At 37.9% G+C, this 22403-nt stretch overlaps 9 protein-coding genes across 10 annotated transcripts; 7 read left to right on the top strand and 2 right to left on the bottom strand.

Annotated features, from left to right (window-relative positions):
• Positions 1–1834: 1834 nt before the first annotated feature.
• LOC106311596 lies at positions 1835–2438 on the top strand. Its single transcript, XM_013748822.1, has one exon. It carries the CDS (start codon positions 2037–2039, stop codon positions 2316–2318), a length of 282 nt encoding a protein of 93 aa, XP_013604276.1. The 5' UTR covers positions 1835–2036; the 3' UTR covers positions 2319–2438.
• Positions 2439–2636: 198 nt separating this feature from the next.
• LOC106311595 lies at positions 2637–3804 on the top strand. Its single transcript, XM_013748820.1, has one exon. It carries the CDS (start codon positions 3320–3322, stop codon positions 3716–3718), a length of 399 nt encoding a protein of 132 aa, XP_013604274.1. The 5' UTR covers positions 2637–3319; the 3' UTR covers positions 3719–3804.
• Positions 3805–4306: 502 nt separating this feature from the next.
• On the top strand, positions 4307–6540 carry LOC106311593 (triosephosphate isomerase, chloroplastic). The gene is made up of 9 exons (XM_013748818.1): positions 4307–4661; positions 4854–4880; positions 4984–5053; positions 5179–5302; positions 5386–5470; positions 5565–5697; positions 5787–5960; positions 6036–6118; positions 6210–6540. The coding sequence occupies exons 1-9, from the start codon at positions 4452–4454 to the stop codon at positions 6231–6233; spliced, it is 930 nt and encodes a 309-aa protein (XP_013604272.1). The 5' UTR covers positions 4307–4451; the 3' UTR covers positions 6234–6540.
• Positions 6541–6769: 229 nt separating this feature from the next.
• Positions 6770–9029, bottom strand: LOC106311594 (translocon-associated protein subunit alpha). The gene is made up of 8 exons (XM_013748819.1): positions 8802–9029; positions 8293–8463; positions 8162–8212; positions 7988–8076; positions 7601–7678; positions 7311–7514; positions 7117–7188; positions 6770–7030 (listed from the first exon to the last, which is right to left on the bottom strand). The coding sequence occupies exons 1-8, from the start codon at positions 8857–8859 to the stop codon at positions 6977–6979; spliced, it is 777 nt and encodes a 258-aa protein (XP_013604273.1). The 5' UTR covers positions 8860–9029; the 3' UTR covers positions 6770–6976.
• A 153-nt stretch (positions 9030–9182) lies between these two features.
• On the bottom strand, positions 9183–11745 carry LOC106311592 (protein XAP5 CIRCADIAN TIMEKEEPER-like). Its single transcript, XM_013748816.1, has 12 exons — positions 11539–11745; positions 11230–11295; positions 11082–11146; positions 10882–11003; positions 10575–10647; positions 10409–10485; positions 10258–10319; positions 10053–10184; positions 9894–9947; positions 9731–9796; positions 9559–9633; positions 9183–9438 (listed from the first exon to the last, which is right to left on the bottom strand). The coding sequence occupies exons 1-12, from the start codon at positions 11707–11709 to the stop codon at positions 9388–9390; spliced, it is 1014 nt and encodes a 337-aa protein (XP_013604270.1). The 5' UTR covers positions 11710–11745; the 3' UTR covers positions 9183–9387.
• Positions 11746–13636: 1891 nt separating this feature from the next.
• Positions 13637–15904, top strand: LOC106309535 (probable magnesium transporter NIPA6). 2 transcript variants are annotated; one of them, XM_013746582.1, is made up of 9 exons: positions 13637–14147; positions 14233–14289; positions 14386–14476; positions 14549–14709; positions 14782–14909; positions 14995–15132; positions 15245–15337; positions 15412–15535; positions 15618–15904. In XM_013746582.1, exons 1-9 carry the CDS (start codon positions 14027–14029, stop codon positions 15743–15745), a joined length of 1041 nt encoding a protein of 346 aa, XP_013602036.1. In that variant the 5' UTR covers positions 13637–14026; the 3' UTR covers positions 15746–15904. The 2 variants fall into 2 exon arrangements, with proteins under 2 accessions (XP_013602036.1, XP_013602037.1); XM_013746583.1 differs by having other exon boundaries at positions 13638–14147; positions 15639–15904.
• Positions 15905–16569: 665 nt separating this feature from the next.
• Positions 16570–17276, top strand: LOC106311014 (dirigent protein 4). Its single transcript, XM_013748244.1, has one exon. It carries the CDS (start codon positions 16651–16653, stop codon positions 17233–17235), a length of 585 nt encoding a protein of 194 aa, XP_013603698.1. The 5' UTR covers positions 16570–16650; the 3' UTR covers positions 17236–17276.
• A 1695-nt stretch (positions 17277–18971) lies between these two features.
• LOC106310676 (dirigent protein 23) lies at positions 18972–19774 on the top strand. Its single transcript, XM_013747903.1, has 2 exons — positions 18972–19326; positions 19435–19774. The coding sequence occupies exons 1-2, from the start codon at positions 19008–19010 to the stop codon at positions 19674–19676; spliced, it is 561 nt and encodes a 186-aa protein (XP_013603357.1). The 5' UTR covers positions 18972–19007; the 3' UTR covers positions 19677–19774.
• Positions 19775–19901: 127 nt separating this feature from the next.
• LOC106308320 (pentatricopeptide repeat-containing protein At2g21090) lies at positions 19902–21847 on the top strand. The gene has a single exon (XM_013745472.1). It carries the CDS (start codon positions 20057–20059, stop codon positions 21689–21691), a length of 1635 nt encoding a protein of 544 aa, XP_013600926.1. The 5' UTR covers positions 19902–20056; the 3' UTR covers positions 21692–21847.
• Positions 21848–22403: the final 556 nt, after the last annotated feature.

A 22403-nucleotide genomic window follows, 5' to 3' on the forward strand; every position in this document is an offset into this window, starting at 1 on the left:
TCATCTGAATCGTCGGCACGAGGATGACGATGAGCAATGTTGGCCTGTGGGTTGTTTTGTTGACGTTGAAGCACTGTCGTCAGAGCAGTTTCAACGGCCTGTATGAGAGTATCGTGAAGCGAAGCCGTGAAGGTTTCAAGAGTATTGCGAAGCTCCTCTTGTAATTCTTCGGGCGTTTGCTTACGTGGGGGCATGATAATGACGAGGTAAAGAGTAACCGGAGATAGGTGGATAGCAAAGATCGTAAGAAGTCTTGATTAAGAAATCAAAACCGCCTAGCTCTGATACCAACTGGTGTAACCTGAGGTTACTTATAACGCAAGTAGCCTATTGATTCTGAGAATACCTAGGAAACGTGCCTTCTTGAGATCGTTGAGAGTCAAGCTCTATCCGAGAACAAGGTTTAGAGTTTATAAAAGCTCTGTTTATTAATCAAATAAGTTGTCTCCTTACAACACCTAAGGCATCGATATATATAGTAAATAATAAGTAAAACCCTAAATAATAAGGATCATAAGTTTTCCTTATCTTCTATGACAAGAAAAGGAGATAAAGCTCGAAACAAATAAGTAAACTTTAAGAAAAGGAAAATAGAGTAAACGCCAAAGCCAAGAATAGGTAGGATGACGCTGCATCATAAATACAAGATGATTTAAACAAACATATCAATTTATTTCTCTTATAAAATTCAAAACAAACTTTGATCAATGCGTGCCGGAAAAAAAACATTGACCAATACGCGATGGATTAAATAGAATGATTAACCAAATTAATGTGATAGTGAATAAATAAACGGATCATACTATTTTAATTCTTATATAACTGAATCCACCTAGGACAAAAATAGTTAAAATGAATAATATATATATAAATGTAAACATTAGTTATGTGTAAGACGTAAAATACATAGATTATATAAAAAAATAGTAACAAAAAAATAATTCCATCAAAACCTAGTTTGGCACAAAAATTCTTGATTTACCAGATTTTATTAGGACTTTTTCTATATAGGCAAAAATAGCTTATTATTACAATACTAAACATTTATGCTATATTAGCTTACATCTATTTAAAATATTTAACTAAAATATCCAAAAAAAAAATTTGACTCGTATATAGAGATGTAAAGAAAGTTTTTAATAAGTCGTGTGCAAAAAATGTCAAAATGACTTCTATGGTGGAAGAGATGGGTTAACTAATTCTTTGACCTCTTTTGTTGTCAGAATTAAGCACATTTTATTTTTCTCCTTGTATAAACCGTGTTCGATTAGATTAAAAAAATTATACTATAAAAGATCCGATCGATCTGAATACCTAGAAACGACAGACAGACATACATTAGGCAGGAGGACACATAAGTCTATTGTATACGAGATGAGTGGAGCAACGTGGAGTGAGTGTCTTTTTCGTTGTAGGCCACTGAGATAAGCTTCCTTATTGTTTTCATGTCATAACCACCAATCACTCACATTTCACATCCAAATCCACAATATGTGAAGATCCAACTCGATCTGAATAATCTTTGCTTCCCAATGAACAATTGTGGATTGAAAATTCATCTTTACAAGTTATTAATTAATCAGCGTGAAAAACTAAAATTATTAGAATATAGTTACTTGTTAATCTTTTTCATTTATGACTCTTTTTATGTAATGTGGAAATGCGTTTAAGTTTACCTACACGTTTTTGTGGGACGGTAGCTTAATTAGATGAAAACCAAACCAAAAATACAAAAAATGCTAGATGTGTATAATTATCGATCATATATCTCTAGAAAATTAGACAAATGGCCCAGCTAATTCACATCTTACACATGTAAATGAACATATGGAAACCTTTACTACCCACTAGTACTACTAATGGTTTTCCAAAACAGTGTAGCATGGACCACAATAACTACAATTACTATACCTAACAAACCATTATCTCTCTCCCTCTTTGTTTTTCTATCATCTTCCATGTAATAAAAGCATTCCATAAATCACTAACCACTAAACAAACTAAAATCGAAAAAAACAAAAAAAACAGTGGGCGATATGCATTACCACGGGTGCTGTTGCGGACGGTGCGGAGTATCCACGTCGCCGTTGCCGGTAATAGTCATGATCACGGTGGCACTAGTCCTCTTGGCGCTCTCCTCCGCCGTAAAATTTGAGGTTTCCCTCTCCTCAGGCGAAGATATGCTGAGCTGGCTCCTCCTAGCTGCGGTTCCATTGGCTCTACTCTTTGCCCTGCGATGTTTCTCATGCCTTGAAACGGCGAAGCGATCCGTCTACTACTGTCCATGCGGCCGCTGGAAATGCGTTTGCTACTACTAGCTATCTAGTTTTGAACGCGGTTAGTGTCGTTGCGTTTACGTTTTTGTAAATCAATAATTTCGTTTTGTAGGTATTGTCGATGTTAACGCGAAGGATATATGTGGCGTGATCAGACTTTAATTTGGTGTGTTGATTTGACGAACGTGATCGGCTATAATATTCAATTTTATCTAAAAAAAAATTAACATAGCTTAAGTTTGTGTGATCTTGGATATATGTGTTTTTGAAACCAAACAATGTTATTCCGAGGGAAAAAAAATCAAAGGAATTGAACAGTCAAATTTCAGGTACATATTTTATATGAAATGATAGGAATAGCAAAAGAATTAAAATTCAACAACGGCGCTCGATTTCTTCATAATTAATTAATGATGTTGAAATTACACGAGTGTAATTATGCTAAAGTTTGTTAACAGTAAGAACTTAGGTGGTTAGGTTACAAAGAGCAAATCATATTCGTCATCTTTTGAATTTTGTGTAGCTTAGTTAGGTTAAAAGATGGTAAGTCATTTTTTGGTCATCTTTGAATTTTGGGAGTTGCTTATTGAAGACGTGATTAATGATAACAATTAAAGCAAAAGAAAATAAGGAAACGAGATTATGACGCTCCACCAACAATTGGATAGGTGTAGGAGGAGCCCATCACGAAAGAGAAAAGCCAACATAAATAAAAACTCATATCTAATTCGAGTGACCAATTATCTGTAACCACGTTAAAGTTATTATCTTTTACGTTTGAGAAATACAACTCGATCGTGACTAGGGAGTGGAAACATGTATTTTTAGACAAACGAAACTGAGCTTACTATATTATTTTTTAAAAATAACTTTAACACTTACTATTCAGCTAAAGCTTCATCTGTCGGTCACATATATAGTAGATAATATTTCTAACCTAAAGGGTGGTTTCTACAAGTTTGCATCGGCACATAAAAGCAAAAGAGACAGAAAAAAAAAGAGAGGAAGAGTTTCTTTCATCATCCTCATCATCAAAAATAATCATGGCCTATGGAGACAGCAGATCAGGACCGTCCATCTTGGATTCATTCTCGCTCTCGCCTCTACCGTACCCGGTCCTTCTAATCTTAGCCGTGGCTTCGGTGTTCCTAATGACATCATGGTACTGGAGCTTTGAAGATGCAGCAGAATCCGCGGGAGAGCAGATGAATCTTGCTCTTCTCTTGATCCCTCTCCTTCTCATAGTCTTGGTTAGGTGGTTATCCACCGTGGAGAATCCAGACGCGTTTCTAGGGATGTTTTCAAACCGTCGTCAGACGTACGGGAGTCCCAGCGCCGGGGATGAAGGCGGAAGCTCGCCGTGGGGAGTGGCGGCGATTATAGTTCTGTTGCTTGTTTTGCTTCAGTATCAATCAAGTTTCTTGGAGATGTGGTTTGGTTGATTTAAGTGTAGTTCTTTTTTTCTTTTCTTTTTATGTTTTTGTCGTTTATTTTAGTGCAATATATAAAATGATTTTCAGAATTTTAATTCTTTTGTTTGGTTTATCACATACTACAACTTACTACGAGGTTGAGGATCTCGTGAGTTGGGTTATCCGATCTCTTCTCTTTTGTTTACACGTGGTACCGTTTGATTAACGTCACTGGATGGAGTAAAATGTAAATAAGCCCGCCCAACTCACGAGAGTTTTTTCGATTTTGTAAAAAGTAGTTTTTTTTTTTTTGACGTCGTAAAAAGTAGTCAAGTGTTAAAATATCATGATTTGTTCCTTGATTTGTGCATGATATTTATTCATACAAAATGTCACCACTAAAATACTATAAAGATTGAATTAATTATTTTTTTTAACATTTAGATAAACAAATGATGCATCGAACCGAACCGAACCGTCGGTCAGCTTCTGGACTAAAAAAGCGCGTGAGAGGCAGATGTCTTTGGACGCGCGTGAGTTTGATACGAAACTCGTGAATGAAAAAAGACAAAAGTACCCTTTGAGTCAGAAACTCAGGAGAACCACACCAACCCTCATCGCCTTCTATCTCTGCACTTATTCCTTCACCTTTTAGTTTGGGAGACTTCAAGAGAGAGTCGCACAGTCTCTTTCGCCTTTTTTATCCACTCTCTCTCACTACACGCCAAGTCTAAGACCACCTTCTCTTTCTCTCTCTGTCTCTATGGCTTCCTCTCTCACTGCCCAAATATCATGTGGCACTCAGCCCTCTGCCCCTTCTTTCTCCGGCCTCCGCCGCACTTGTCCCAAGCTCGACGCCGCCATCTCCTTCTCCCACCAGTCGTTCTGCAACCGCGTTAACTCCTCAATCCGTCTCGTTTCCTCCTCGAACCGGTCGCCAAGAGGCGTCGTCGCCATGGCCGGATCCGGCAAGGTGTGTTGAAATGCTACTAATGTTTTAATGGTTTAGAACTTGGAACAGAACTGATTCCTGTCTAATTTTAGTTTGCTGATACGAACGTGTTCAATGCTACGTTCTGGATTTAGGATATTTTTTACTGTACTTTCATATTTTTTAGTTTAAAATAGTGTCTTAACACTACTTGGTCTCTCTCTTATGTCGCAGTTTTTCGTTGGAGGAAACTGGAAGTGTGTAAGTACAAAGTCCAAACGACTCAGAATCACCTTTTCATCTTCTATCTCGTATCTCTCCCTGAAACTAACAGTCTCTTGTGGGCATGTGTTTTTTTTTATAGAACGGGACTAAAGACTCCATCGCCAAGCTTGTCTCCGACCTCAACAGTGCATCCTTGGAAGCTGATGTAGGTGAGAGAGAGAGTTTCTGCTCTTATGTATTTATTGGGACATTACTTCCTTTTCTCATTTTGAAAATTGGTAGTCAAACTACCATCCCCATGCTGACCATTTGTTTCTTTAATGATGTGTTGTAGATGTTGTTGTGTCGCCTCCCTTTGTGTACATCGACCAAGTCAAATCCTCCTTGACAGACCTTATTGAGATATCCGGTCAGAACTCTTGGGTTGGGAAAGGTGGTGCCTTCACCGGTGAAATCAGGTTTACAGACACAACATATTATTTCTGTTTATATAAATATTAAAATTCTATGTAACATCTCACACGTTTCACCCATATAACAGCGTGGAACAGCTCAAAGACATTGGATGCAAGTGGGTCATTCTTGGGCATTCCGAAAGGAGACATGTCATCGGTGAAAAAGATGAGGTCAGTCAATATATATACTTAAAAATCAAAATTAGAATTAGCGAGTTTTTGTTAAAGAAGATGGTTTTGATCTGTTCTGTCAATGCAAACATAGTTTATTGGGAAGAAAGCTGCGTATGCGTTGAGTGAGGGTCTGGGAGTAATAGCTTGTATCGGGGAGAAGCTAGAAGAGAGGGAAGCAGGCAAGACTTTTGATGTCTGCTTCGAGCAATTGAAGGCCTTTGCTGGTAATTACACACACACCTCCTATTTCCCTTTTTTTTTTTTTTGTTACTACTATTAAATAATGTTTCATTTTTTATTTATGCGTTTTCAGATGCTGTGCCTAGCTGGGAGAAGGTAGTGGTTGCATACGAGCCAGTATGGGCAATTGGAACTGGTAAAGTTGCGTCTCCTCAGCAAGCACAGGAAGTCCATGTAGCTGTCCGCGATTGGCTCAAGAAGAATGTCTCTGAGGAAGTTGCTTCCAAAACGAGAATCATATACGGAGGTGCGTTTAGTTTAGTTTAGTTTGTGCACCGCAATATTTGTGCTGATTATTAATTTTCCTTTCTCAATTGTATAGGTTCTGTCAATGGAGGCAACTGTGCAGAGCTTGCTAAAGAAGAAGACATTGATGGATTTCTCGTCGGTGGTGCCTCCTTGAAGGTTAGTATAGTTTTTAGTTGTGAATGTGGCAGCTGCTTGATGAATATAACTAACTTATATAACCTACCTTTGATGTGTGGCTGGCTCTAAGGGCCTGAGTTTGCGACCATTGTGAACTCTGTCACGTCCAAGAAAGTTACCGCTTGATTTGGGAACTATCAGTCACGGATTTGAACAAGATGAGATGAGAAATAAAAGGGAGGTTTGGCGAGCTTCTTGTTGTTTTGGTTGTCTTCTTCTTTGTTCTTGAACTCTAATAAATCGAAAACAAAAGTTGTTTCATGAGGTATGGTTTTTGAAGAGAGTTTGTCTCTGCAGCAGTGAGAAAAAGGGTCTTTGATTAAAGATCTTTCTCTTGTAACTTCATATTAAAGTTATCACACTGTTTACTTGCAGTAAAGCTTAATTATCGAGTCTCTCTACTATATAATCTTTAAATTAATTCGTGTCTCTCCTCACTTGAAGTGATCCAAGCCTCTCAACGGAGGTTATTGCTGAAGTCTTCAGTGATAAATCCCGACTGTGAAAAGATCAGTAATTGTCTTACGAATAAAATATGTAAGTAATCTTCTGGTTAGTGTTTAGTTTAAAAAACTGCATTGGTTTAAGGACAGGACAAATTTGAGCTGTGGATTAACAGAAAACGGAGAATGATAAGTTAAAGGTTGTTTGATGAGGAGAATAAAGTATGACAAGAAAGAGTAATAAGATTGTCTAAAAAGTACAAATGCATGAACAAAAAAGAAAAGAAGGAAAGTAACGTTTATAAACCCTAAAGTTCCTCCAGACTCTTAACTTTAAAACTCGTAAACTCTTTCAAAACGCTAAAAGCCGAGTCTCTAAACACTGCTCTCTTTCTTAGTTCTTCTTGCTCTTTGATTTCCCAGACAATGTCTTGGCCAAATGAGTTCCCTGAAGGGCACAACACACACACACACTTCAGTCACAACGAAGAAGAAACAAGCGTAGAAAGAGAAGAGAGAGAGAAAGATGAGAACCTCGAGCCATTCGTCCAGTGATGCGTCGGTAGACCTGGTTCCTACTTCCACCTTGGACACCTTTTTGGTTTTCTGGTAAAGTAAAAAGAGGAGATTGTCTAATAAATGTCATTTAACTTTTCAAATGAATAATTCCACAAAAATAGGACTGTCAGCAGCACAATTTCGTAGAGAAATAGGATGATGGTTTTTACCTTAGTGAGACGCTGGACTTGGCTGTATGCCCATAGACCGAGGAGGAGGAGGAGAGCAATTCCAAGAGTTATGAGGAAGACAGACTCACCGCTGAGAAGACCTCCAGATTCAACTACCTCGATGGTTCCATTGTAGAAGACGCTCTGGTATGGCTTCCCCTCCACGTCGTAGATGATATAACCCACCAGATCAAATGCTCCAGGCTGTGCAAGACGGAGTTGATCATTTAAAAGTTTTTGTTAATTAGAGTTGTTGTTTGTAGAATGTATTGTTTATTGTGTGTGTTTACCTGCAGGTACTGGCTGACTGCAAAGATGTAAGGGAATGTTGCTTGAACAGAAGTTGGGATGGACGCATTGTTGTATCTCTGCAAATGAACATCAGAAAACGGTTTTTAACAGATAATATCAAAACAATTTTTTACACAAATAGTTTTGCAAAATAGATATACTACATTTCTACTGACAAAGACCAAAAACCCCAAATCAATATGAAAGCGAGTAATTTAAAAAAAAAAATAGATTCGTTCATTGGTTCGAATGACTTCCTCCCTTTGGGATTTATATAAAAGAAGCATCCAATCTCAGAAAGATAAAAACCCCAAATTATACGAATTTACAAAAACAACACAAAATCCTCGAAATGAGTGTGTTTTAAAGAGGAAAAGGAGGTTTACCATCATGGTAAGATTCTGAACCAACAGCTTGTGATCATAAGGAAGATGGACGCTGGCCCTAATCCCCATCACACCTACGTTAGATTTGCCTGTTATGTCACACACACACACAGAGTCAATTTACAAGATTTTTACAGGCAACAGAAAGAAAAAACGAAAGAGAAACGGTAATACCATCGTTCTTGAGAGCAACAAGGAGCTCAGTCTCTTCTCCAGCTGGAACCACTGCAGGGAAAGAATCAAGAAGAAAACCTTAACGAAATGATTACAATTAACAATGGATAGAAGAAGAAATGATTGGTAACCTTTGGCACTGTTTTTGGGGAAAACAGAGACAGTCTCAACCCCTGGAGCAGAGGTCAAGTTGATATTATCCAAATCCTGATCATCCTCCTCAGCACCAGAATCGCTGTGTTCTCCCACAACATCGTCAACGATACTGGAATGATCCTCGGCATCTACTTGACATCTAGCAACTGTGGAAAATGAAACAAAGAAGATAAAATCAATGGATCTATCGAGTTTCTGTTGCATTTCAAAAAAAAAGGAGCTCAGAATGCATAACACAAATTGCATATAGTTTCCTGTTATCAACGAACGACAGGCAATTCATTTCGATAATAGACACTATATAAGAATCTATTATTACTCGGCAATTCATTTCGATCTCACTCTAGGAACGTTACATTCTACGAAGACAGGATCAGATCCAGATCCGAACCACAAAATCAATCTTATGAAATACAAATCCGAAACTGTAAATCAAAAACGGATCTAGATCTATAAAAATCCAGAGAGAGAAGAGAAGAGAGACCTTGAAGCAGCGGAGATGCGAGGAGAAGGAGAGCCAGAAACAAAACCCTAACATTCATCTTCGATGCCTTTTTTGTTATCGGGTCAACGAACACAAAATGCAAAGAGAATAATAGCTTAGATGTGTGTTGTCCTCCTTCGATGCTATTTATGCTACTAGCTCATTCGAGAAAAAACACCATTGAAACTCGAAAAACGACAGCGTTCTTTTCTTCTTGTTTCTCATCTGATTTTGTGACCATTTATTATTATAAGCTTTTTATTATATACATCTGGATTCACAATCAAATTAGATCCTTCTACATTTTTTATTTGTATTATTATAATCATAAGATCTTTCCAGCCAAAAAAAAAAGAGAAAAATAACAAGCTAACAGAGAAATATTAAAGAAAATATAAATTATGAGAGAGTGCAATTGGGGTGTCATAGAGGAATTGGTTGACAATAGATAAGAATAAAATTCATTAAACAAATTCCATCAACATTCCACTACTAGTACACCAAGTCTGATAGATCATGTTCAAAAAGATTCCAGGTAAACCAAGTGATGATCCATCGATAAAACATGTTCTGCTCCACAAATCAATTAATCCCCATGGACTGTGTACCGTTCCCACTTCTTTGTCGGGTCGTATATCTGCCCCAAATATTCAGTGGAAAAACAAACAAAAATAAGATTACTCGAAATCAGATCTCGAGTTTTAACATTTTACAATATTATACTATTATTATTAGCAAAGAAAAGGTAGTGGTTTACCTCCCATCTGGAAGCAGGGAAGATATGCTTGTTCTTCTCGTACCAATGCCTCTCCACCACTTTCCCCGCATGCGACTTCCCACCACAACCAAGCACACATTTTTTACTTATCAAACTACTTTCTTCTCCGATACAAACTAGTTAACTACAAATAAGGGTGAAACATGCGTACCTCGTCTTTCTCGATCGTTGCATCAGCAATTGTTCTCACGTCTTCATGCACATCAAAGTGAAACAGCTGTTGTTCAGAACCACATTGCATGATCAGTTCTCAGCTACGATTTTCTATATAAAACTTCACAGGAATTTAGAAAACATTGTCAACAAGGCATTACCGGGCCACTCTTCCCCCTAGCTTTGTTAATGATCAGCTCGTAGAAACTGTGTTGCTGCATTTGCAAATAAACACCAAAATACAACATCCCTTCTCATGTTATCTTCAAGTTCTAGACAGTCAAGTGAAAATAACTCGATTAGTGTTAAAGGGTTCTCACATGTGGGATTATAAGATCTTCCTTTACATATAGCAAATTCTCAACTGATGCCGTCCTAATCTCCCTGAAGTCAGGGGCAAGCTGTTGTTGAACAGCCCTTAGAAAAGTCCCAATTGCGTCACCCTTTCGGACCTGCCAAAGAGTATAATCTTGTAAAGGTAAGTATATGCTCAAACACCAAGAAGAAGATGTAGCTTGTGCTTGCCTGGATAACTCGTCTATGGCCAGTCCCATCCCAATAACTGTAAGTAATTTGAAGAGGCTCGTCTGAAACACACACAATACTTGTTAGACAATCTTCCTTGAATAATAAAAGTATTACAACTTAAACTAGAAGCAAATGGAAAATGGACAACTTTTAATCTGCTCTTGTTCACGAGTCCACTGCTTCTTTAGCCTTTCACGTTCTGCTTGTTCCTCCGCCTCTCTCTCACTGAAACAGAAACCTCACAACACGACAGCTAAAGTTAAGACTTGCCACAATGAAAATAGATGTAAACAAGGGAAAGAGCAAGAAATCACCTGTCAGGCAGAAAATTGGTTTCCACTGAGGGGTCCTTGCCAAGTTTTCCGTAGCGCAAGTTCCCAGAACTCTCTGCATAGAAGATAGAAGTTACCAAATATAAAAACTCAAGAAGACAAGATAATATGAGAACTTAAATTCATGTGCCAGCAAGTAAGTTGCAACTCAAAAGCTCCAGCAACCAAGTAAAAATAATCCAAAACTACAACTATAGAACCAATGTCTCTCTAACAGGATGAGATACGACAGTAGTTTTAATTTAATAACGAGAGCAAGCATCCTAACAACACGACAATTAACACTTACTGTTTTCTCCATTATCATCATCATCATCACTGCCATCTTCAAGATCTTCAGCAAAAGATAAGCGCGAGCTTCCCTTCAACTTTCTCTTCTTGGTACGCTTCTGTTGTTGAAGCTCCTCTTCCCTGAGTAGAAACAAAGTCGATGAAACTTTATCTCATTAACAAAAAAGAAGAAGAATGGGGGGTAGAAAACAAACTCACTCTTGGAGTAGCTTGAGCAATTTCTCCTTCTCTTCTTCCTCGAACTTATTACGAATATTAACCCTCTACGGATACAATCAACACCACAATCAAGATGAGTGTTCAAAGTGAATGAGAAGGAGAGTCACAGAAGAAAGGCATTCATTACCTTCTCAACATATTCCTCTCTTGTAACTAAACCGACTGTCTCCTTCTTGAAAGCAGTGTCAAGAATCTAAACAAAGAATCAAGAAAACATTTTGGATTCAGTGCCCAATCAGTGGAAATTCGTTAGACCTAATTTTCTAAATCAACACGGTAAATTGAGAGTTGTAATCATGCAAAACCCTAAAGATTGCCGGAAGCTCTCAATTCACAAGTTCCAAGAAGGGATCAAACCACAGAATCAACCTAGAAATCGGGAAAAGGAGTCTAATTACAGTGGAGCTTAGGAGGATAAGAAGGAGAGAAAGGGAACCTCGCAGGAGCTGGAGCCGAATTGGAGAAGACCTGACTGCTCCTGGCCCGAAGCAGTCTTGCTCTTCAACTCCTGAATCTTACGACGTTCAGCCTCTCTTTGCTTCTGCAGCCGCCGTATCCTCACTCCGTCTTGAGACGTGCCCACGTACCCGTCCCCCATACCCGACATCTTCTTCCTCTTTCGTCCGAATGTAATTCACGATGCACTTCCCCGTTCTCAGCTTGAATTAAAACCATTGTATGCCAAATAGTTTTGGGCTTCAATATACGGGCCTTAAAAATTACATCATCAGGCTATAACACTTCACTTGTTTTAAGCAAAAGGAAAGCCTTCCCTTCGTTGGGAGCTGTATTTCTTTTATTAAGGTGTGTAATGTTTGTTTGTTTGTTTCAATTTTAATTTTGCTTTTTAGATTATACATTTTTATAAGAAAATAAAGCTAAATAATTTTTAATATAAAATACCAAACTTAGGAACAATGATGTTTGTTTTTTCGTTTTTATTTTTTAAAACTGTTATATGTGTGAATTGATATATTCTCTCAATTGTATATAATATTTCATTTTTGTGTTTTGTTTTAGTCTGATATAGATTTTATATGAACTCTGATTGTACATTTTTCTATTACCAAAGGAGAAAGCGATTTATTTGCTAATATTAACAATTTTAAATTTTGATATTCCTAACAAAAGTTGCATATTCGCCTCATATATTTTTCTATATGCAAGAATTATAACATAGATACAACAAAAAAAAAATATTTTTACAAAGACATATGTATTTACTATAATTTTTTAATGAAACACACAAGTCTCTCTAATTTTTGTTGAAGCAGTCTCATGCTCCCTAAACCCCAATACAAGATGTAGACCTTCTTTCCTCAGCCCTTGTATTTTCTCCCACATTATAATCTATGAAAATCTCATTTATGCTAAAAATACAATTGCAAGTGCTAACCTCATGCATATCGCAACCTCCTACTTTTGAAAATTCTAATCGTCCAAAGATATAATTTCAAATATCTCATATTATAATATTTCATAAAACTCTACTAAGTATTTTGGAAATCTTTCACATTGAGTTTTTCCTTCTTCAAGGTTAATCTTCACTGCTTAACCTCCAAGTAACATCTAGGTTGATTCCAGTCCAGCTCAGTTACATCTCGATCACTTCATTCGGCACATTCGATGTAGCAGATCTCATTGCATTTCCAACTTGTTCAAGTTGTTTGTCAGATATTTACATTCTCGTATTTATTTATAAGTTTTCATTTCATATTTTATAATTTATATAGGCTTATAGTCAATTAGGTACAAAATCATCAATCACTGCTTCCTCACTTCTCAGTACTGCGCCTCCTTTCTTGTTGCAATTAATGAATGTAATTGATTAGTAACAAACTGATTACCAAAATAAGAAGTGGTTAGCATATGAGACAAAATGACAATATTATGAAAAAAATCAAGTTAAAAAAATATAAACAAATGTTTTCAAATTGTTTTAAATTTTTTACTATCTTTTTATGTAAGTTGTCTAAGAGCATCATTATCGCACAAACCCTTGATGAGTTTCTTATTATTTATTTATTTTTTGTTTTCGTCTGATTAAAAAAAAAAAAAAAATCGCAGACCGCCACGTGTCAGTGGAGCCTGCAAACAGTTGAAAAAACCCACCGAAAACGTCTCTTATTTGGCGAGTTGGACATACGGTATTTGGCGAGTTGGGCAAACAATAGTAGCCCCCCACGTAAGAAACGCGCGATGCAGATGCTCTAAAGTTTCTCAAAATGGATTCTAATTATAAATGTATTGAAAAAAATGAACACTAAATGTAACAAAAACAAGCCTTTTTAATAATATTTACCGCATTATCTAAGTAAAATTTATAATAAATTGATATAATAATTTATATTTCGCAATACTGTAACACTTATCCAATCGTGTACGAGTTTTATTTATTGATTACACAAAAACTTAATTACATAATTTTAGTTGTGCAATTTAGAATGATATGAAAGTGCAATTTAGAATGATATGAAAGGAAAAGCCCAAATGAAACAAGACTAGTAGTGCGGGTGTGTGTAGAAAGAAGCGTACGGGTACGGCTGCTATTAGAGAACGAAGGGAACGTGAAAGCAGCAACTCTTGAAATTGTAACAAAAGCGTACCGGATCCGGTTTAAGTCAAAGTCCCCCTGGGAAGGCGACGAAGTTTCGTGAGCTGTCTTGTCTGTCATCTTGGCGAGAGGGAAAAATAGTTGGAACCCCTCAGCCTCAGATCTCCTTCTCTCTCATTTTTGAATTTTCTTTGTGCGAGCGATCCTCTTTCTTCATCAATCCATCTTCCAAACTCTTTCTTTTGTTAGCAAATAGCAATTCAAAATTCCCGATTTCGTTTTGTTACCTCCGCCGCGCGACTGATTCTCATCGGGGGCTCTGTCTGACTAGAATTCTCTTCCGCATTCGGTAGAGAGATTTTTGATTAAGATGGAGTCGGACAATGGGAAGGGGTTGATACTAGCAGTGGCGTCTAGTGTTTTCATTGGCTCCAGCTTCATCTTGAAGAAGAAAGGTCTCAAGCGAGCTGCTGCCAATGGCACCCGTGCTGGTAATAAAAGACTAAACCCCCAATCCCAATCCTGCCAATTTTAGACTAATCACATGTGATGATGATGATGATGATGATGATGCAGGGTATGGCGGTTATACTTACTTGTTAGAGCCTCTTTGGTGGGCAGGCATGATCACTAGTGAGTTTTTCTTCTTCTTTCTTTTTTTTTTTTTTTTTTTTTTTTTTTTTTTATTTCTCTCTACTAGTTCTAAACAAAGATTGTGTAATGTGTTAGTGATTGTTGGAGAAGCTGCAAACTTTGTCGCCTACATATACGCACCAGCTGTTCTCGTCACTCCCCTTGGTGCTTTAAGTATTATCATCAGGTCTCTCTTTTACTTCTTTCTTTTTGTTTCTGTGTGTTTTTCTCTGACTAACACTGTCTTTCTTTTTCCCAGTGCTATTCTGGCACATTTCCTCTTAAAAGAAAAACTTAAGAAAATGGGGGTTCTTGGGTGTGTCTCTTGCATCGTCGGCTCCGTTGTCATTGTCATTCACGCACCTAAGGAGCAAACTCCTAACTCCGTCCAAGAGATTTGGACTCTCGCTACTCAGCCTGGTACCTTTCTCTATTGTATCATTATGCCTTCTCTGCAGCTTGTTTTTTCTGAGACATTCTTTTTTTTTCCAGCTTTTCTAGTTTACGTAGCCATAACCATGTCCGTTGTCCTTGCTTTGATTCTCCACTTCGAGCCTCTCTGCGGCCAATCCAACATTCTCGTTTATATCGGCATCTGTTCCTTGATGGGTGCTCTCACTGTAAGTTTGCTTCTTCTGAGCTTTTTTTCTTTCTTTTTCTTGTTTGTTTGTGTCTCTTAAAGTTTTGCCATGTTTTCAAACAAAGGTTATGAGCATAAAGGCTATTGGAATTGCTATAAAGTTAACGATGGAGGGAGTGAGCCAGATCGGGTATCCGCAGACATGGCTTTTTCTCATGGTTGCTGTTACCTGTGTCGTCACACAATTGATTTATCTAAACAAGGTTAGCTAATTCCCTCTTAATCACAGAAGAACATGTGTATATTGTTAATGCCATCAGTATACCTGTGCTGACTTGTTGCAACTTTTGGCCTATGATTGATATTCTTTGTTAGGCTTTGGACACATTCAATGCAGCAATTGTTTCTCCAGTGTACTATGTAATGTTCACAACCCTCACTATTGTTGCTAGTGCCATCATGTTCAAGGTAACACTACACACGGTCTCCATCAGCAAAAATTTTGTTTTTTCTATAAACATTGCGTCCAATGCTTCTGACAGGATTGGTCTGGGCAAGACGCAGCTAGCGTAGCCTCTGAGTTATGTGGATTCATCACTGTGCTCACTGGCACAATGATACTTCATGGGACCAAGGAAGAGGAACAACAACAAGCCTCTTCTTCAGGTAAAAAAAAAAATAATAATAAGCGTCTTGATTGATTTTAGAACATCATCGGAGATTAATAGGCACATCACTCATATAACAGTTTCGTCTGGTGGCATTGAAGGCAATGCAGATTTGATATTCGGGTCTTCAGAGTCAGTAAGATGGTACGAGTCAAGAAAGAGCACGAACGAAGAACATCTGATAAGCCTGTACAGCCCTGAATACTAGGAACATCTCTAGACTCACTCCCAATATAGATTTGAAATGTGGCAAGCAGAAGCCTCGGTGGACTGATGATGTTGTCGTAGCTTTGTATTATTTTTGTGGTCGTCTCTTCTCTGTACAGACAAAAAGTTTGTCTAATTGAAACTCGGAACACATTCTTTAGTTTTGAGCTATGTATCAGTTCTCAGTATACAAAGTACAGATACTTCGTTGTACTCTCTTATATGGACTTTTGTCCCAATATATGTATCTTCATTTTTTTCTAGGATAAAATATTTTCTTTAACTGTACTCGAATGGAATGAAACAAAAAGTGGACGCACATGAACCAAGCAATGCAAGAAGAAGCTAAAGAGGGAGAGACTGGAGACGAAAAAAGTAAGGAGAGACCATAAATAAAGGTTTTGTTTGGACTTGGATCAAAGACAGATATCCAAAGTCCATTACGGTCTCCTCTAAGAATTTGTTGATATCTCTTCTCCTGTCTCTGTCCAATTAGGGTCATTTTTGTTTTAGCTTTTTATCATCTTACATAATGTGACTCATCATTAGTTTTATGTTTCTAAAAGTTTTTCTCTAGACTCATCCAGCTGTGAGACGGTGAGAGATTAACTTATGCGCTTATTATTGGTTTAGTTGAGACGGTAGCTTTTTTTCCAGTGTTATCATAAGTTTTTAGCTGTGATTTTCATTTTTATTTTTATTTTGTACAGTTATTTCTAGAGACATTAAAAACACTAAATAAAAATCATAGAAAAGTCCCTACACATATAGTAGGCATCTGTAATGGCCAAACTCTGCATAGCCAGCCTTCATATATGGTAATAAATTTAAATGGATTTGATTCCCAAATTTCAGATTCTTGTTGCTTCTTATATATATAGTTAGATTACATGTAAAGGAAATAGAATGCATAGAATACAAGGGATGGGGAAGAAGACAGGAATCATACTAGTATTGTTTACTCTTCATCTACTCATATCCTTCGCCCTCTCTGAGTATTACTCAGAAACTCGTCCATTCTCACCAAAACAACAAGTCGTCACCAATCTCCACTTCTTCTTTCATGACACTCTCAGCGGACCAGACCCATCAGCGGTCCTCATCGCCAAACCCCATCTCACCGGAGAGGACAGCTCTTCTCCCACACCCTTCGGCTCTCTTCTCGCCATAGACGACCCTCTCACCCTCGGACCTGATCCCAAGTCCGAGCAGATCGGGAATGCCAGAGGAATGTACGTCTCTTCCGGAAAACATGTCCCCACGTTGACCATGTACGTCGACTTCGGCTTCACCTCCGGCCTGTTTAACGGCAGCTCCTTCACCGTGTTTTCTAGGAATACGATAACGGAGAAGGAGAGGGAGCTTGCGGTTGTGGGTGGTCGAGGAAGGTTTAGGATGGCTACAGGAGTTGCTCAACTTAATACATACTCGGTTAACTTAATCAACGGTGATGCCGTTGTCGAGTACAATGTCACTCTCTATCATTATTAACGAATGAAAATGCATGTAATACAAATAATTCGGTTCCATAAAAATGTTGGATGCTTTCACTTTATTTAATAGAATATTAACAAACAAACAAAAAACGAGTGGCTTTTTCTCAGAAAAAGTAGTATTTAGTCATTGCAAATCATATCAATCAATAAATTATCATAATCACACCAAAGTATGATAGTATTAAAAATCATCACGACAGTATCACATCTCCTTTGTAGTTGTTTAGTTATAACGAGGTACGTTTAGATGTGTAACCATGTTGATGATTAAGGGGAGGGGGGTTATTGGAAACACATTTTGTGTCTAGTTTGAAGATTTTAAAAAGTTAAATAGATTTAACAAATACTTGAAGAATTATTACCAAATATTCACTAAGAATTTTCACTAATTATTATTAATTAGCATGTATTGCTATGTTTTTTTTCTCAAAACTTCACTTTCTAAAGTAATATATACATTTTTGTAGAAAACTTCCAACTTTTCTTTTTAACATGTGAATAGTATTTTTAATAATGATTGTTCTTGCATTTCTTTGTTGTTTTGCTTGTTTTTTCCAAGTTTTTCATGAACTTTTTTCTTATGAGAATAATTTATTCAGTATCAAACTATGATTTTTTTCATGATTTTGGATTATGTTATCTCAATTTTTCACTACGTTTTAGTGATTTTTCAAATTATGGTTTCACTAATCTTTCCTAATAATTACGAAACTAATGTAACACGTTTTTTTATGTGGTATGTGTTTTTTTGTTATATAAATTTTAAGAATCTTATATTGTATTTTTAAAGTTGAGTTGCATGAGTAAAATTAAGGATAATTATATTCCAACAAAAATAAATTTAATTGAATTACAAAATCTGGTAATTAAGTTTTAATAACAAATTATTTTACTATATTAAAAAAATCTAAGAACATATAATTTTAATAATATTCCAAAATTTATAATCAATAACAATTAATGAATTCAATCAAATAATGGTAGTCTAGTGATAAGAGAAGAAATTGGGGTAAGGCAGAAATTCGTTAGTCATTAATTCGAATAATGCTACGAACTAAGTTATCATTTGCTTGGTATTCCGAAAATAAGACCATACTTTAGGTCTTTTTAGAAAACTTGGGGCTGGATTAGTCGTTGATATTGTCCCTTTGAAAGATTAGTCAGGGTTTAGCCGAAATACCCCATGTTAAAAATAATAATAATTATTAATAAATTTCAAAATCTTATAAAAAATTTAAAATTCATCACCAAATGTAGGTGTGTATTAAAAATCATTTTTATAATTTAATACTTGTAGATGCTGAGAAGCAATACTAATGTTTTCGTATAAAACACTAGCTTTGTGTGAAGATTATTGTCTGAAGTATCTAGCTAAGATTGGAGCCTTTGCAAACACTGAAATACTTATAGATGATGTGATACCAAAAATAGAAAAGCTCATCCTCTGTATTTTAAACACTTAAATACCAAATTCTCAAATTTCGTATGAACACCTTTGTGGTTCAGAGTTATTAGGTTCAACAAGACACCAACGTATCTAATAATAATAATATATAATTTACTTAATTCAAACAACTGCACTTTTAGGTGAACCATTACGCCACCACATTGTTGACTTTGTCACATCATTTTCTTCATTGGTTTGGTTGAACCAACTTGGACCGTGATCTAAATTGTACCCTATAAATAGTCTTGTTTTCATCGCACTTGGAACTCAATTTACTTGCACAAGTAAAACATCAGAAGAAAAAGGGAAAAACTACGAAGATGGCAAAAGCAGAAGTATCAAGATTGCTGTTTCTGTTGGTAACGATAATACCACTGGCTGCTCAAGGTTCCAGATTGTACAGCTGGGCTAATCAGCTGGAGGAATCTGGTAAGGACAAGGTAACCAACCTTCAGTTCTATTTCCACGACACTTTGAGCGGCAAGAATCCCACCGCCGTTAAGGTAGCTCAGGCCGCCGACAGTGAAAAATCTCCGACGCTGTTTGGCTCTGTGTTCATGGTCGACGATGCTCTTACCGAGACCGCTGATCCCAAATCCAAGCTCGTGGGCAGGGCCCAAGGCCTTTACGGTTCTTCATGTAACATGCATATATATTGTTTCTCTTTCATATGATAAACCGGACCGGTTGGGAATAAACGGTTTGAAATGAACCAATTTTAATGGGATTTTATCTTTTATTGGACAGGTAAAGAAGAGTTAGGACTGCTAATGGCGATGAGCTTCTGTTTCGAGGACGGTCCGTACAAGGACAGCACCATAAGCATGATCGGGAAGAATTCTGCGATGAACCCAGTTAGAGAAATGCCAATCGTGGGCGGCACTGGAATGTTCAGGATGGCTCGTGGCTACGCCATTGCTCAGACCCATTGGTTCGACCCCAAGACCGGTGATGCCATCGTTGGCTATAACGTCACCGTTGTTCACTAGAAAAAGCTATTGTTTCACTTATATAATATTGCGCGATACCTATACTATATTATGTAACATGTATCATTTGAGATAAATAAAATATTATGTAACTTTTCCATACAAAGTCAAAAAGTCAAAGTAGGAGATAATGATAGAAAAGGAGGCCCGTGGGCCAAAGAACTAGGCCCAAAGGTGAATACGGAGAGAGGTCTCATGATCCAATTCCAAAAAACCAGATCCGGTTTTCTAACCCATCCGGCGGCGGAACAAGTGTCATATGATTTCGCACCGGCGAATCTCGCCGCCGTTAAACCCTTCAGACTTGTATTCGCCGGGATCAAGAAATAAGGTGGATACACAAGGACTCAAGTCTCCTCCCATGGTGGTTTCTCCCTCCAATGCCCATCAGTAACCCAAGGAAACGGCCCATCTGCGTCGCTCGATCGTTTCTCAGCAGAAACGCCACCAAAGAAGAGCTCTCTCAGGCGGTGTCTCGTCTCGAGTCCTTGACAGAGCAAGGGGTTCGCTTACCATTCGAAGTCCTCGCGTCGCTGCTCCAGCGCTGTGGAGACACGAGGTCCTTGAAACAAGGCAGATGGATTCATCGTCACTTGAAGATCACTGGATTCAAGAGACCCAACACGCTTTTGTCTAATCATTTGATCGGAATGTATATGAATTGCGGAAAGCCCATCGACGCGTGTAAAGTGTTCGATAGAATGCTCACCAGGAACTTGTATTCATGGAACAATATGGTCTCTGGGTTTGTCAAATCAGGGATGTTGGTTCGTGCACGAGAGGTGTTCGATAGTATGCCCGAGAGGGATGTTGTCTCATGGAACACGATGGTCGTTGGATACGCTCGGAATGGGAATTTAAACGAAGCTCTGTTATTTTATAGAGAGCTGACGAGATCTGGGATCAAGTACAACGAGTTCAGCTTCGCGGGGTTGTTGACAACGTGTGTGAAATCGAGAGAGCTCCAGCTCACTGGGCAAGCTCACGGGCAGGTTCTCGTTGCTGGGTTTCTCTCAAATGTGGTGCTGTCTTGCTCTATTATTGATGCTTATGCGAAATGCGGTGAGATGGAGAGCGCCAAAAGATGTTTCGATGAGATGTCAGTGAAGGATTATTATATTTGGACTACTCTCATCTCCGGATACGCCAGAGTAGGTGATATGGAAGCAGCTAACGAGCTATTCACTGAGTTTCCGGAGAAAGATCCAGTCTCTTGGGCTGCTTTAATTGCTGGATACGTTAGACAAGGCTCAGGGGACCGAGCGCTGCAGCTGTTTAGAAAAATGATTGCTTTGAGGGTTAAACCTGAGCAATTCACTTTCAGCAGCTGTCTATGTGCCTCTGCATCATCTCTTGGACATGGCAAGCAAATACATGGCTACATGATCCGTACAAATGTTAGTCCCAATGCGATTGTTACCAGTTCTTTGATCGATATGTACTCCAAATCAGGGAGGTTAGAAGCCGGCGAGAGAGTTTTCGATCTTTGCGGTGGTGACAAGCGAGACTGTGTTGTGTGGAACACGATGATGTCTGCATTGGCACAGCATGGGCTTGGCCACAAGGCCTTGCGAGTGCTTGATGACATGATCAATCTCAGAGTCCACCCGAACCGGACGACTCTGGCCGTGATTCTGAGTGCCTGCAGTAACTCAGGTCTGGTGGAGGAAGGTGCAAGGTGGTTTGATTCATTGACTGCTGATTACGGGATCGTTCCCGACCAAGAACATTACTCATGTCTGGTAGATCTCCTAGGTCGTGCCGGTTGTTTTGAAGAGTTGATGAGCAGGATCGAGAAAATGCCTTTTAGACCAGACGAGCACATCTGGAATGCAATCCTAGGAGTATCCAGAATCCATGGAAATATGGAACTGGAGAAAAAAGCGGCGGAAGAGCTGATGAAACTGGACGCAGAGCAAAAAGAAGAAGCTTCAAGAAGATGCATTTTCTGTAAATTTTCTTCCCATGAGGATTGTACACTGTTAAAAGCCTGCAAAAGCAGAGGGAAGTTATAGGTGTTGTGGTGATATTTTGTTTTTAGCAGCTTCAAAAATTTTGTAAGTGTAGCAGAGCTAACGAACTACACTGTTCGAATTCTTTCTTTCTTATTTTTTCCTTAATGGAGGCAATTTTTCAAACGAAAAGATTAATATTTCTGGTTTGATTTGTAATGGCTAAGTTATTACAGAACAATGGAGATGGTCGGTGTGAAAGACATGGACAAAATATTTATCTTGGGTCTTTTTCAAATTATACTTTATGTGGTAAACCAAAAGGCAACCAAACAAAGCAAATAACCCGGTTATGTCTAAACCGGTGACTAAGTTGTCACTGCCATGAAAGAAAAATAACCACACCCACATTCAACGCAAGATATATATTAGGTTTTTGGTATGGGTACTACATTTTTCATCACATTAAAAAGAAGATGAACGGAAGAGAAGCAAAAGTGTATTACTACTTTTGGTTTTGGCTGGCTCTGTTTAATTTGATTCCAAATGGGCGTTTATTTAATCTTTCGGCTCAAATTGATTCTTCTGTTGATCCATATTCCATGCTTTAGTTATATTATAGATTGGGACTTCCGCAAAATAATTGTGAGCTCCATTGTTTTTATCAATAAGTGCAACAACACACACTTATGAGGCCCAAAAGATAACATAGTAGCCGTGGATTCTAATTCTATTACTCCCCGCTGTTCCTAATACATATGTTCTAGGTAAAACA

This window comes from Brassica oleracea, chromosome C8, assembly GCF_000695525.1.
Source record: "Brassica oleracea var. oleracea cultivar TO1000 chromosome C8, BOL, whole genome shotgun sequence".
Lineage (NCBI taxonomy): Eukaryota > Viridiplantae > Streptophyta > Magnoliopsida > Brassicales > Brassicaceae > Brassica > Brassica oleracea.

Bases quoted from the DNA above. Each gene is read 5' to 3' on its own strand.
- LOC106311592 (XM_013748816.1), bottom strand. From the start codon at position 11,709: ATGTCGGGTATGGGGGACGGGTACGTGGGCACGTCTCAAGACGGAGTG. The intron at 9,948-10,052 runs GTGAGAACCCTT...TTGCAAATGCAG, and splicing joins AAGATCTTATAATCCCACAT to CAACACAGTTTCTACGAGCT. The intron at 9,634-9,730 runs GTACGCATGTTT...TGTGGTGGGAAG, and splicing joins CAACGATCGAGAAAGACGAG to TCGCATGCGGGGAAAGTGGT.
- LOC106311595 (XM_013748820.1), top strand. From the start codon at position 3,320: ATGGCCTATGGAGACAGCAGATCAGGACCGTCCATCTTGGATTCATTC.
- LOC106311593 (XM_013748818.1), top strand. From the start codon at position 4,452: ATGGCTTCCTCTCTCACTGCCCAAATATCATGTGGCACTCAGCCCTCT. The intron at 4,881-4,983 runs GTAAGTACAAAG...TTTTTTTTATAG, and splicing joins TTGGAGGAAACTGGAAGTGT to AACGGGACTAAAGACTCCAT. The intron at 5,698-5,786 runs GTAATTACACAC...ATGCGTTTTCAG, and splicing joins GCAATTGAAGGCCTTTGCTG to ATGCTGTGCCTAGCTGGGAG.
- LOC106311014 (XM_013748244.1), top strand. From the start codon at position 16,651: ATGCATAGAATACAAGGGATGGGGAAGAAGACAGGAATCATACTAGTA.
- LOC106311596 (XM_013748822.1), top strand. From the start codon at position 2,037: ATGCATTACCACGGGTGCTGTTGCGGACGGTGCGGAGTATCCACGTCG.
- LOC106310676 (XM_013747903.1), top strand. From the start codon at position 19,008: ATGGCAAAAGCAGAAGTATCAAGATTGCTGTTTCTGTTGGTAACGATA. The intron at 19,327-19,434 runs GTAACATGCATA...TTTATTGGACAG, and splicing joins AGGCCTTTACGGTTCTTCAT to GTAAAGAAGAGTTAGGACTG.
- LOC106311594 (XM_013748819.1), bottom strand. From the start codon at position 8,859: ATGAATGTTAGGGTTTTGTTTCTGGCTCTCCTTCTCCTCGCATCTCCG. The intron at 8,464-8,801 runs GTCTCTCTTCTC...CATTTTCCACAG, and splicing joins CGCATCTCCGCTGCTTCAAG to TTGCTAGATGTCAAGTAGAT. The intron at 8,077-8,161 runs GTATTACCGTTT...GTGACATAACAG, and splicing joins TGTTGCTCTCAAGAACGATG to GCAAATCTAACGTAGGTGTG.
- LOC106309535 (XM_013746582.1), top strand. From the start codon at position 14,027: ATGGAGTCGGACAATGGGAAGGGGTTGATACTAGCAGTGGCGTCTAGT. The intron at 14,710-14,781 runs GTACCTTTCTCT...TTTTTTTTCCAG, and splicing joins GACTCTCGCTACTCAGCCTG to CTTTTCTAGTTTACGTAGCC. The intron at 14,910-14,994 runs GTAAGTTTGCTT...TTTCAAACAAAG, and splicing joins CCTTGATGGGTGCTCTCACT to GTTATGAGCATAAAGGCTAT.
- LOC106308320 (XM_013745472.1), top strand. From the start codon at position 20,057: ATGCCCATCAGTAACCCAAGGAAACGGCCCATCTGCGTCGCTCGATCG.